At 38.6% G+C, this 13,787-nt stretch overlaps 2 protein-coding genes across 5 annotated transcripts in view; both read right to left on the reverse strand.

Moving 5' to 3' along the window:
• The window catches only part of LOC127419545 (molybdate-anion transporter-like), a 189,806-nt gene that overhangs the window by 146,782 nt on the left and 29,237 nt on the right, over positions 1–13,787 (reverse strand). The gene's annotated exons all lie outside the window — the stretch shown is intronic.
• The window catches only part of LOC127419542 (calcium-binding and coiled-coil domain-containing protein 1-like), a 37,853-nt gene that overhangs the window by 19,546 nt on the left and 4,520 nt on the right, over positions 1–13,787 (reverse strand). For 3 of the 4 annotated variants that reach the window (XM_051661032.1, XM_051661034.1, XM_051661033.1), the window contains 5 exons: positions 9,845–10,057; positions 9,496–9,644; positions 6,748–6,817; positions 6,492–6,647; positions 2,809–3,063 (listed from right to left, as the gene is read on the reverse strand). In XM_051661032.1, the coding sequence (XP_051516992.1) occupies positions 2,809–3,063; positions 6,492–6,647; positions 6,748–6,817; positions 9,496–9,644; positions 9,845–10,057 (843 nt within the window). The remainder of the gene's footprint in view (positions 1–2,808; positions 3,064–6,491; positions 6,648–6,747; positions 6,818–9,495; positions 9,645–9,844; positions 10,058–13,787) is intronic. The other variant, XM_051661035.1, reaches the window with a different exon arrangement.

Raw genomic sequence — 13,787 nt, forward strand, 5'->3', positions numbered from 1 at the left:
AAAAATAATTTTGTATTTTAAATGGTAGATAGCAGTTTATTCAGATTTCTGTTTAGTCATCAAAATGTAGTAATTTATTTGCACATGAAATTTTTTTTAATATATTAGGGAGAAGGAAATAACAGTACACACAGTAGTCCAACAACCATGGATGGCATATCCACGTTAACAATCATATTTACTTAAAAAATACAGAATCAAACCAATTGTACATACAGTGCATAGTGAATAAGACATTTACTTACAGCACACGAGAAGCGCTTTTACCTTCTGCTGCATCCGAAAACGTAGGCAGCTGACTTGCTACCTTGCTACCTAATCAGTTGATGGCTTATCTAACAGCTGTTTTGAATAAATGGAACTCTTAAGCAAACTGGTCTCCGAACAGTTTGAAAAGCACCTTATTTTTATCGTACCTCCGTATACAGCCCCTGGAGGTAGCATTTTCTTGGTTTTGGACGCAGCATTGAAGTTGCACTCACGCGCTGTGCAGATCCAGCATGAGCCTCAATCTCCTGAGAGTTTAAACAGCCTGGATCGCCTGCTTGGATCAACACGGAGTGACCATCATGATTTGTGAATCAGAGGAACTTTTGATCCTGATCCTGAAGTTTTTTATTCGGTTCGTGAATTACATGCGTTTAAACGAGATATTTGCATATTTGCAAACGGTATATAATACATGTTTTATTGATATTTGTCTTTTATCATTAGAAAAGTTACAGGGAACTGTTGAAGAGAGAGAGAATGAAACAGGCGAGCACTTTAACATTATGAGCTCTAACGCGTCAGCTGCTGCTCTGATATGCGGACCGTTAAAATGACACTGTGTTGCACACTGGCCTATTCTTGTAGTAACACGATGGCGCATAACAAGAAAACGAACCGTGACTGGTCGTTTACATGTCTCAGTCGCTTCACAAGCAAGCAAGCAGGACATTCTCGGCGCCCTCAAGAAACAAATCGGCCATACAGAAAAATCTATCGGCAGATTTATCGGCCTCGACTATATATTGGTCGACCATTAGTTATTTGTACTAATACATGGGTCTACTGGTCATGTCTGTCATCTGTGCCAAGTGGTGGTCTTGTAAGATGTGTCATAAGTTGTTACTATTGGTTCAGGAGACACTGTTATGTTTCATCCCCTGCCATACAACCTGCCTTACAAACAGTTCCTCCTTTGAATTTTTTTTATAATTTCCGTAAATCTGAGGGAATCCCATCACTTTCCTTCATGTTTGACAGCGGACAAACAAATGCTTGAAAAGCCTGAAGCAGTCGCAACATATCCAAATGCACAACTGTCATTGTATCATCTCCATAGTAACATTAAGTGTCTCCGCCTCGTCTCCTCCATGTTTTGCATCCACTATCAAAATCCTTGTCTAAACTTTCGCGGGACCACAGACAGCACACATGCCACATACATCACAGCTAGTGTTTAATCTTTACCCTGCGTGCTGCAAATGAGACACAAAACCTGCGTTTATACACAGAAACCCTAACATTCACTTAAAATCCCCATTAGTTGTGTAGTAAAATGTGATTAGAATTTGAAGTGCTTAATACAGTAGGCTATGAATCTGAAAAAAGCAATATACAGTGGAAGTCAGAAGTTTACATACACTTAGACTGAAGTCATTAAAACTAATTTCTGAACCACTCCACAGATTTAATATTAGCAAAGTCAAGGTATTGGAGTGGCCATCACAAAGCCCTGAACTCAATCTGATAGAAAATTTGTGGGTAGAATTGAAAAAGCGTGTGCGAGCAAGGAGGCCTACAAACGGTGACGGATCGAGAGAGAGACGCAAAGAACGGTGACGGATCGAGAGGGAGACGCAAAGAAAGGTGACGCATCGAGAGGGAGACGTAAAGAAAGGTGACGCATCGAGAGGGAGACGCAAAGAACGGTGACGCATCGAGAGGGAGACGCAAAGAACGGTGACGCATCGAGAGAGAGACGCAAAGAACGGTGACGCATCGTGAAGGAGACGCAAAGAACGGTGACGCATCGTGAGGGAGTCACGAAAACGGTGATGAATCGAGAGGGAGACGCAAAGAACAGTGACAGATCGAGAGGGAGACGCAAAGAAAGGTGACGCATCGAGAGGGAGACACAAAGAACTGTGTCGAGTAGAGTGAGAGCTGCCTGTGGCGGTGACAGGTCGAGTGAGAGCTGCCTGTGGCGGTGACAGGTCGAGTGAGAGCTGCCTGTGGCGGTGACAGGTCGAGTGAGAGCTGCCTGTGGCGGTGACAGGTCGAGTGAGAGCTGCCTGTGGCGGTGACAGGTCGAGTGAGAGCTGCCTGTGGCGGAGACAGGTCGAGTGAGAGCTGCCTGTGGCGGAGACAGGTCGAGTGAGAGCTGCCTGTGGCGGTGGCAGGTCTCCGTGATTTAGACTAATTGGTCTAAATACAAAGCTTTGGCTCTGACAGCATACTGCCCAGTAACGGCTTTTCAGCCGGGCGCCTTCCAGTGGCCCAAACAGGGCATTAAGTATTTGGGTATTTTATTCCAAGCAAATTTGTGATTTAGTTAAGAGTTAATTTTGACCCTTTAATAAAAAGGTTTTCGAGCGATGTGGGCAGGTGGGCTTCATTACATTTATCTATGATTGGGAAGGTTAATGTTATTAAAATTAATTGTATTCCAGGAATAGAATGGGAAAGAGTTTGTAGTATGCAACAATAGAAAGTATTATGCTACATGAACATATTTCATGTTAAATAAGAGTGGCAGCCAGTTATTATATCTGAAATAAATGTTTATTTTTAAATTTATTGTTGAATTTTACATTAGATTACCTCAGAATTCTGCTGTAGGGTCTCTCTCTCCTGTGCCGAGCTGGCCCTGCCTTCTCTCAGAGCCAGACTGACATCTGCCAGCTGCAGTGTGAGCTGTGCGGCCTGTAGACGGGCTTGGTGAAGCTCAGCGTGTGCAGTGTCCCTCTGAGCAACCATGTCTCTCAGCTCAACTCTAAGAGCCTCCACGCAGCATTCACTCACATTCAAACGCTCCTGAACACTCCGGAGTTCACCCAGAGCCACTTCATTGGCTGCCTGCTCCACCATGACACAGAGACATGATCATAACATGGTATCGGCTGATACAGCATTTTATACTCAGTTATGGGTACCACTGATCTTACGTGTAGAGTACAGGCAGGGAATCAGTCTAGAGGCACTTAGGAGGTTACATACATGATGTGCTCTGTCTGTGCAATTGTTGGTCTATATACACACATATAAAGGATGGATATATTTTCTAGGGATGCACCAATCCCATACCTGGATCGGTATCGGCTCCGATACTGATGTTTTTTAACGGATCGGGTATCGGTCCGACGAGCCCGATCCAAATCCGATACTGTGTGTTAGTCATGTACGTTACTGTCAAGCTCAAGAAATGACATAAAAGAGCCATAAAAACACCATTAAAGTAGTTCATATGACTAGTGCATTTTATTCAAAGCCACTTGAAGACGTGCGATAGCTCTGTGAATCACAAAAGGCTGTGTTTAATAAGTAAATATATAAAATGCACGCGCAGCTCCAGCGCATTATTGAAGGCCGCTGCTCTGTTTACACACACGTGTGCCTATTTTTAGCCTTCACAGCGGTGCACATTATTTGAGCGCTACTCACAAACAACATCTCAGATGTAGATGCTCAATAGTTCGGTTCACTTATAATATGCATTTAGAACGGCACCGGAGGAGCATTTTACCAGAATTTGAATAAGAAGCGAACTGTGAACTTTCCTACAAACAGACACATACAGGACTTCCTGGGGCGTTTAGAATGTCAAAATAAAAGCGTGAGGGTTTAAAAGTTAAAGGTGTCATGGAGAGACTCACGGAGGCAGAGATATGAACTCAGTAGCAGGGTTTATTGAACAGATGATTGAAACAATGATGTAAACATTGTGAGTAAATCCAGTTGAGCAGAGTGGCAAACAGCAGGTGAGTAATATCCAGACAGGGTATAGACACGAACAGATAACTCACAACAATTTTATGATACTTGCAGGCAATAATGAAGACACAGGTATGTTTGACATAGTAGAAAGTTGTGGAGTCTCAGAGATACTATCGATGAGAACAGACAAAGAGTGTGTGTGAAAGCAGGGTATATATGCAGTCCTTGATTAGCCACTAATGATATGCAGATGCGTGTAATCAGAACTTAGGGGAGAGTGAGCGCTGATGGCAGTGAGGAAGAAAGAGAGAGAGAGACCAGTGGATCTGTGACAAAAGGTGCACGACTGAGATATATTACTATATATTACTATTATAATATTATTATTATCATTTGTTAACAAATTATAATAATATTTACATTGAATGGGTTCCAAAAAATAACTGTGTGAATGAAAAGTGAGCTGATATCTTACAACTAAATTGAACAAAAAAGAGATCTGAATCCTTTAAAGTCCAGATACAAGTTGAAATCTTTTCTACTGATGACTTATACTGGAATTACTGTTAACTGTGCTGCTACATTATCCAGTATACTAGTTAACAATAAAGTATTTCTTAATAAGCTACACATTTATATTGATATAATGTGTAGTTAGAGGTTTGTGTTTCTTTACATATTAAAGAGTACACCCAATTAGTTCCACACAATAATGTAAAGATATTCTAAACTGATTATGCAAGAAAAAGCACCACTGGTATCGGATCGGTATCGGGATACTGAGATTTCCGATATCGGAATCGGAAGAGAAAAAGTGATATCGGTGCATCCCTAGTATTTTCTAGTGTATTGCTGTTTCTTCTTACACCATGAACATGCATTGTAAAGATGGTGTTAAGTTAAACACAGTTCAACTTTTTTTTTTTATATATGTTATGCATTGCAGTGCATTATGCTCAATTTATGTAAATTATGTGCTCAATCTAGCTGAGTACGTCCGGTGTTTACACTAGTTGATATTATCGGCCGATATTAGCCTTTCACCAATATATTGGTACTGGCGTATATTTTACCGATATGCGCCAATATGGAAGCTTTTTTCAGAACATATAATGCAGAAAACAATGCTTTAGAATTGGTGTCATAGCATAGTTTGTCCAGCAGAGCACGCTCCGACTCCATTGTTTACAGAGCTGAGCTCACGGTGGCTCTGCAGACAGGGCTGAGTTGAGCGGTGTCTCGGTAAGTTGTTAACTAGTTTGTGAAATACATAATGGAAACTTAATAAACAATGACCCCATCATTTTCCCTTTTCAATATAACTAATATAACATTAACCTTGTCCCTGACAACCATGTCACTCATGTCTGTTTGCTGTTAGCCAGCTATAGTTTGTCAGTGCAGTCAGTAATGTAACAGATTGAAAGGTAAACATCAGAGCATCTTTTTGCAGCTCAGCAGACAACAGTGCGGTGGTGGATTGTGTCTGTTGAGTGTTGATTTCACACTATGTTGTTACCTAGTTGGTGAGACACAATGCTAGAAAGTAAAATAAACAACGTCCGTCTTTTACTCTCCGTGACAACGAGCTTATAGCTAACTAGCTAATCACGTAGCTACTTTCATTGTTGTCAGCTGAGTGGAAGCTAATGTGTAAACATGTATTTACCAAACTGTTTTGTTCACGATTCACAGTTTGGTACCCCCTTCAACCGAACAATTCCAATTCCAGTCGCTGCATTTATAAAATGTAATATTTAAAAGTCTGGTTTTCCACCACTGAAAGTTTCCCCTGAACTTGTATAGCAGAATACGGTGTAACACCACTGCCGCTGTTTATCTCTTGTCTCAGCAGTATTAATATAGTCAGCATTTGACTGATACTAAACAGTAATACTGATGTTTATTTAGCTATTTATTTTATTTTTATTTATTCTTTATATTAAATGGTCAGCATTTGACTGATACTAAACAGTACTGATGTTTATTTAGCTATTTATTTTTATTTATTCTTTATTTTAATGGTCAGCAATTGACTGATACTAAACAGTAATACTGGTGTTTATTTAGCTATTTATTTTATTTTTATTTATTCTTTATTTAAATGGTCAGCATTTGACTGATACTAAACAGTACTGATGTATATTTAGCCATTTATTTTTATTTATTCTTTATTTTAATGGTCAGCAATTGACATACTAAACATACCATACTGATGTTTATTAAGCTATTTACTGTATTTTTATTTATTCTTTATTTTCTCAGTGTTCATTTCTAGAATTTGTTGACAATGTATAACAATAATGTCAAACATTCTTTGATAAAAGTATTTGTTTAAGAAAGCAGCCTTCTGAGTACCTTTGCATAGTCATATCGGTGCAAAATCAGTGAAAAAACTGTTTTCATTCCAGCTCAAAAATTAAATATATCGGCCACCATATCGGTAATCGGTGAATTTTCCTTCTCTAAAATCGGTATCGGTCTCAAAAATCCCATATCGGTCGGGCTCTAGTTTACACCGTGAAACATAGAAGGTGGGCCTTCGTGGTGTGAAACTGCTGGAATGTTACCTCTTTCCTGTGAGCACTGTTGAGTTTGTGTGTGAGGGTGGTGATGGTGTCTCGGAGCTGTAGGGCATGTGTATCTCTCTGGGCCAGGGAGTTTCTCAGACTCTGAAACTCTGCAGACAAACTGTGCAGCTCTTTCTCGGTCTGCTCCATTTTTAACTTGTATAAGACACAAATATCACACAATTGTAAACTTTTGTGAACATATTTCTGTGTATGCTTATTCTGAACGTGAGTGTATATGATATAGCTGAGAAACCTTCAGGTTCTTATATGCATCATCATCTTCCTCCTTCTGAGCTGATGCTTTCTTTGCTTGTTCCCTCATCCTACACAGAAAGAGCACAAAAAAGGGCCAGTAAGTTATATTTACATACACTTCAAATGTTTGATTTCAGTCAGAATAAAACAATAAATTGTCTTTTTAAATGTCATGTAATGCTTTAATACGACTGAAATTGTATCAGTCCGATTTTGGCGAAGTTGGGCAAAAATACCTAGATAACTGAGCTATATTAGGGCTGCCCCCGACCAAAGATTTTCCTAGTCGACTAGTAGACATTAGCTTAAGCCAATAGTCGACTAGTTGTTGCACGTTTATGATATTAATTTAATTACTTCAATATATATTCATCAGAAATGGTTTGAGTTCCAGGGCTGAGAGAGAATGTTATAAGTAACATTGCTAACGCTGTTCTACATTACAGAGAAATACTAAATCGTAATAATGAGCCTTTAAAATATACATTTTGCAAACGCAAGCACGAAGCGAGCCACAGCCACACCGGCAAAAGCTATAATGATTGTGAATGTGTCAGAAAAACCAGCAAGGAGATTGTCTGTACATTTTGTTCATTTATAAAGAGAATGCACATTAAGTTAAACATGCAGTGAGGTACTAATTTAGTTTCCCCACTCCCCACTTGGATAAGCCTAATAGTGCATATTTATCTAGGTTATCTAATGTTAGAGTGAGCGGCCATGCTAAGTGGCTAATGTTAGGCTATTTACATGTTTAAAATGATAAGCCATATTTGAGGTCAATGAATAAGGCGAACGTTTGCCTGCAGAGTTTGCATGTCACGTTCTTTGGGTCATCCTTTACCCTCTCGAAATGATCCCACACTTTGGATTTCCAGCCTGACATAATTAATTACCGCATGGACCAGCCGTGTATACTATCATGTCTGTTACTGACTGCGTGACTTCGCTACTTCCTGTGGAGTTTTTTTTTCTGCGACCAACCGACCAATCAAAACTTGGTCGACCAAGACTCTTCTCATCGACTAACGTTTGATCGACTATTAGGGGGCAGCCCTAAGCTAGATAACTGATAACTAAATAACAGAGCCAATAAAGCCATGTTCACATTTAGTATTAACATCCATCTCTGGTGATCCAATCAGAAGGCGACATCACTAAATAGAAGTCTAAAAGGGGTCCAAATTTCCTTAGACATGCATTATGATTCAGTCACCTTCATACCTTCAGAGGTGCATATGACCAAATCACATTAGATAGATCAATTCATCTTGATGCACCCTAGACAACATCAAATGACTACCTACTCATGTCATTTAAAGTGATTTAACATCATTTGGTCATGTAAAGTGATGATTTGTGCCAAAACAAGGGTTTTAACGTTAGTAGCTTGGTACGGCTTTAAATGAAAACAACCACCCAATCAACTTGATGGAACAACTTTGGTATGTCTGACATCAACATGTGACATCAGTGACAGTGGCATAGTATTTTTTTGCGACAGACTTTACGTGATGTCTGTATGAAATCAGAGACTCTTGACCAGGGGTTGGCAACCTTTTTGACATGGGTGGCATTTTTTATTTTCCTGGTCAATGGCTGTGACGACAACATGCGCATATATGTGAATTTTGAGTCCACTTGTGAAAATGTTTCTATTTTGCTCATTTATTTTTCATTACAAATGATATTATCAGCATAACAGTTTGAGTGAAATATTTGTGCAAAACCTGATGATTATGATATAATCATGATCCTGCATGTGAATTTTCACAGAGCATTTTGTGAAAGTGCTTTAATGAAAGAAAACCTGCCCTTTGGTACAAAATGTGTTAACACAGTTAATGTCACAAATTTGCTTATTTGATTACTGATCACGAAATTGTGTGGAATCGTAAATATTTCTTATATTATGTCATTGTAATCATTTAATCACTAGCACAAGCAACAGCAAGAGAGGAGCAGGCTATTTTACTTATATGACGTTTTTTGCACCTGCTTTCCAATCTATATCATGATGTAATCCTTCCTCATGATCACACAATGTGTTTTCATCAGCTGAATGAGAGGCTTGAGAGTATTAAAGTGCTGTACGTGCAAGCCATTTGCGCATCATAAGCCGATCAATTATTTAGCCCTTTTCGGTGAATCGCACCTGCAAAATCCTAAAACTTTATTTCCAGGTTTAATTTATATTTTTTTAGTGTACCTGTATGCTGGGTTGGAAATCTCAAGGATTAATAGTGGTATTTTCCTTATTTCATCACATGTTGTTCTGAAAGCAAATAGAAACAAATGAAACACGGAATGTAGGCTGTCATCAGCGCAGCCTAACCAAAACAAAGCGGGCACGTTTACTCGCGCGATTAACCGAAAGTGAAGCGCAGATGGCTCGTGGTGCGTGAATGGCTTGCATGCGCTGCAGGAGTCTGTTGGGTATACTGCAGTCTCGTCACATATTAACTTTTTGTTTAGCCTCCCATTCAGCTCATGAAAACATGTTGCGTAATCATGAGGAAGGATTACATCAAGATGTAGATTGGAATGCAGGAGCGGAATTTATATAAATAAAACAGTCTACTCCTCTCTCGCCATTGCTGGCGTGCCAGTGATTACCTCTCCGTGTGCCAATGCTTGCCCCTGCCCTAGACAATCTTGATGAAGTTTGATTACTGTATACAGGTCTGTGTCCCAATCTGTACACTGGCTACAATGTGATGACTAACAGACAGAAGGCCTCTCTCACCTTTCTAGGTCAGTTTCTCTCTCCAGGCCTCTCTGGGTCAGTACTTTAATGTCCTCCTCTAGTTCCCTGATTCTCTGCTCATTAGCTTCTTTTTGAGCCAGGAGGGCTCTCTTCTCCTCTGCCAAGGCCTCACCTAAATTTTCAACCTCCTAAAAGAGAGAGGTATGGTGGTGGTGAGATGTTTACGTTAAATCTTAACACAAAAAATCATTTAGCAGTAAGCATACCACCAGTGTTTGAGATTCTATAAACCACAGTAAACAGTTAAGACAGGATATACAAAATACACACACAAAACTATGACCAGGGCTGACCAAACAGGGGGATGGAATGAGTGCGTTTACACTACCTTCTGCTTTTTCTTCATCTCCTCTAATTTCGCTGTATATTTTCTCACTTCCTCCTTCAGCTCGCTGATGTTTCTTTCCAGTTCCTTGCGGTTCTGCTCCCAGGAGCTTCTGTCTCTTTCTCTCCTTTCAGTCTCTCTATCCACGTTCTGGTCTGCTGCTTCCAGAGCCTTGAGCAGCTCAGCACGCTCTTTCAGACACTCCTGCAGGCGACTCTGTTAGTAAGATTGACAGATCCAAATATTAATAACAAAAGACCAGAAATCTACTTTTAAATGTGCTTTACTTTCATTCTTTATTATTTCTTTCTTAGGCTGTTGCTTCAAGAAGATATTACCTAAACAGTAAATAAAATAAAAACCAAAGCTACATGAGTATATCATGTAATATCTGTATGGACAAGTAACCGAAGTCACTCTCCTTCTCTAATGCTTTGTTACTTTCAAAGCTGAATGTGGGATATTCAGACTTGATGTCTCTGATCTCTGACCGTATATGCATTTATTGCATGGCGCTCTGGAATACTTGATTCTGATTGGACAATATTCTCATGATTCCATCTCTGAGAAACAACCGCACATCCATATATCAAATCCAGGTATTTCAAGTCATCTTTCCTGCTTCTCGAGTCACTGTGCAATCTCTTCAAGTAAGCTAATAACAACTAAAATCAATGTTTCATGTCTACTTATTTATTTATTTGGCAAGTAGTCTTGTAGTGAGATGCATAATGAGCAGTCAGTCGGTCATTATTTACAAAATACACACCAAAAGAACTCGGCTGTTCAGCGATTTCTTACTTCACATATAATGACATAATTTCCAAGCAAATCAATAATTAATGTCCTTTTATTTATTTATTTGGTTAGTAGCCATGTAATAAGCTTTGCATTGGGGTCCTGATCACCCTGCTGGGGTTAGTCAGGGGACCATACAGTCTCCCTTACTTAATTGCCCAAGGTTAGGAATAGTGTCAAAAGTACCAGTACTTCAGTACCAGGTTGGTACTAAAAAAAAAAAAAAAAGATGTAACGATACCAGTGTTTCTGCAGTACCGGTAGTACAGAGCACCGACAATATGACTGACACACGACTGCTTTAAAATGCTCACATGCTTCATTTGAACGTAAGCTCTGTTACTCCTTTTACACTGAAACAGTGAAACTGTGTCCTACATTTCATTTGTCAGACTCAAAGGACGGTGTAAACAGATGAGATCTCAGTCGTGACTTAAAAGTCTTCAATGATCACACTGAGCCATGTCATGAACTGTTTATCTGGAAAAGTGAAGCTTCCGCCAAAAAAACGTGTCATAATAAAATTGAAATGCTTGAAAATGAAGAAATTACATAAAGAATTGAATACAAATATATTACAAGTGTATAGTAAAATGTAATTTACTGTAGTAATAATAATAATAATAATAATTAAACAATATATCACAAGTAAGACAGCTGTTGAATAAACGTTTGGCCAAAAAAATGCAATGACATGTTGAAAAGTTATATTTTCACTTATTAAAAGTTAAGAATTTATTGATTAGACACCATTTTGATGATTAAAGTAAACTTTAAAACATGTTCTGAAAAGTAATTATTAAAAAAACTATACTTATGTCTTCAATAGCACATTATCATGTTAGCATATTTTTTGCTGTGGTATCGAGAACCATGAAATTTCACTGGTATTGGTATCGACTACTGACATTTTGGAACTAGACAACACTAGTCAGGAAGATGACGTATAAGGAAACAAAACTGCAATACTCCTATTAGCTTAAATGAGGTCAGATCATCAACAGAGACATCTCCTATCAAGCAAATTTCAGAGAACAAACAATGCTATACAATGCTAGCATTTGCACTATAGGTGTACGGTTATCAAAAGAGAGTATAATTTGCCATGTTTTAAACACCTTTCTCCGCAAATGTAAGCTAAATGTTAGGGTGCCGACATGCTGCGTGCATGACATCATGCACTTGCATCTCAGAAAATTCAGAGTCATAGATTTAAGCACAAGTTTCCAAGTTGGAATTCCAACATTACATGATGTTCCATAGGACTTTTCCTACTAAGAAGTTGGGAATTTCGAATGGAACACAGCATTGCTTGCGTGAGCCTTCTTTATTGCCTGTAACCAGCGTTAACCAAAAATTATTTTCATTTATAATTCATTTACCAGTTTTTTTTTTTAAAAGAATTATGGATAATTCCAAATGTTGTCTGTCATTTTGACAGATATAAAAAGAAACAAGAAACCATTTTAACCTAGTCCATCAGTTTTGACTTCACTCCCTCTCTCTCACTTTCTCACTGTGTGTGTGTCGGCCCTGTTTATTGCCTGGTATTAAAGATGCGTTTTGGGCAATCTGATTAGTGAACAAGCGCCATTGCCATACCTGGTAATACAGTATCTCTTGACCACTTGTGTTGGGATTTCGAGGATCTCTGATTTCATGGCTGCATACATCAATCATTACATCAGTGTGTTTTATGATAATAAAGCAGTGCATTCAAATTATACTTGTATTTAATCTAAATGCAAACTTGATCTTTAGAGCACAATTCTCAATTACTTTAGAGGAGTATTAACTGAGCTTTAGATTTGTAATTCTCATCTGTGTCACTTTGTTGATATCAGGCACTGAACATTTCTGTGAATTTGTGCATGTATGTCTGCGCTTTTTCAAATTTGTTTTAGCGCAGCAGTTGACTGACAGGTAGAACTTTTTTACCCTAGAACTTCTTGGTTTCACCACACTTGCTTGGGGAGTCAAAAATCTATTAAATGTCCAATGTCATGTGTACACCATGATAATGGATGCTATGACCCTGAATGAAGCCCTAGTACTTATGAAATTAATACAAATATTTTTTTAGTATGACTATGAAAAATAGACCATGACGAAAATTTGACAACTCAGTTAGTCAGAGTGACATATAAAGATTATTTTCTAGTGCAACCTCTACCTGTAACTGTAGCAACAGATAACTAAAGTAAATATAAAGGCTTTGCATTGCATCTACAGTTTCTCTCACTGTTTCATTCTCAGGTATCTAGTCAAAAACCAATCTGTTTAATTCAGTTTTTTCCTTTCTCCTTTGCCCAAACAATTGATAGGACTTTTGTGTCGCTCAGTACCCCTATTTTCTGCCATTTTTCATAGCCTGAGATAGGTTGATACCTCTAACATTAGTAATTAACAAAGAATAATTTGAGAAGTGCATGCCTCATCCCATACATATATCAATCATCGACATATAGCTTGTTGTCGAGTGTGGTTCCATTCACACCACGCATATCAGTCAAACTCGAAATTTGGTTGTGAGTACTGAAAATTTAAGGTCACTTAAGAGTCACTTTGGTTTTATGTGGTTGTCACTGTCAAAAAGGACTGTATTGTGTAGGAATGTAACCATATCTTTGTGTTGTAGCCTAAAAGATAAGAACTCAGGACAATGATCTGTAGAACTACATCAGTGATTCTACAGCTGGATATAATATCTTGGTTGGATAGCTCAACAGAGACTAGTTGGCGCCTTAAGTAGTTCATGTGATTCTCAAATCAAACAAAACCGCACATTGTGGAAAGTTTAAAAGGAGACACTCAGACTTAGGTCTGTAGTCTTCTTTAGATTTAAGTATCAAGACACTATGACATCTTATCTATCTGTTCCATTTTTACTCTCCCTTCCACTCACAAATTATTGTGCCCCTCAGGCCTGTGCATTTGGTCCACTGTTGTTCTCCTTGTTACCAACAATTGAGTGGTCAAAACACAGCTCTGTTCTGATTCTTCAAATATGCCGATGGCACTGGAATCATTGGCCAAATGACTGCTTATGATGAGGCAGAGAACAATTTGGGTGGTGCAATATCTTTGCCATGATACGTTTGTGCAAAAAGAAGTTATTTAATCTATATATTTATTGAATATCTGTCAG

This window comes from Myxocyprinus asiaticus, chromosome 28, assembly GCF_019703515.2.
Source record: "Myxocyprinus asiaticus isolate MX2 ecotype Aquarium Trade chromosome 28, UBuf_Myxa_2, whole genome shotgun sequence".
NCBI lineage: Eukaryota > Metazoa > Chordata > Actinopteri > Cypriniformes > Catostomidae > Myxocyprinus > Myxocyprinus asiaticus.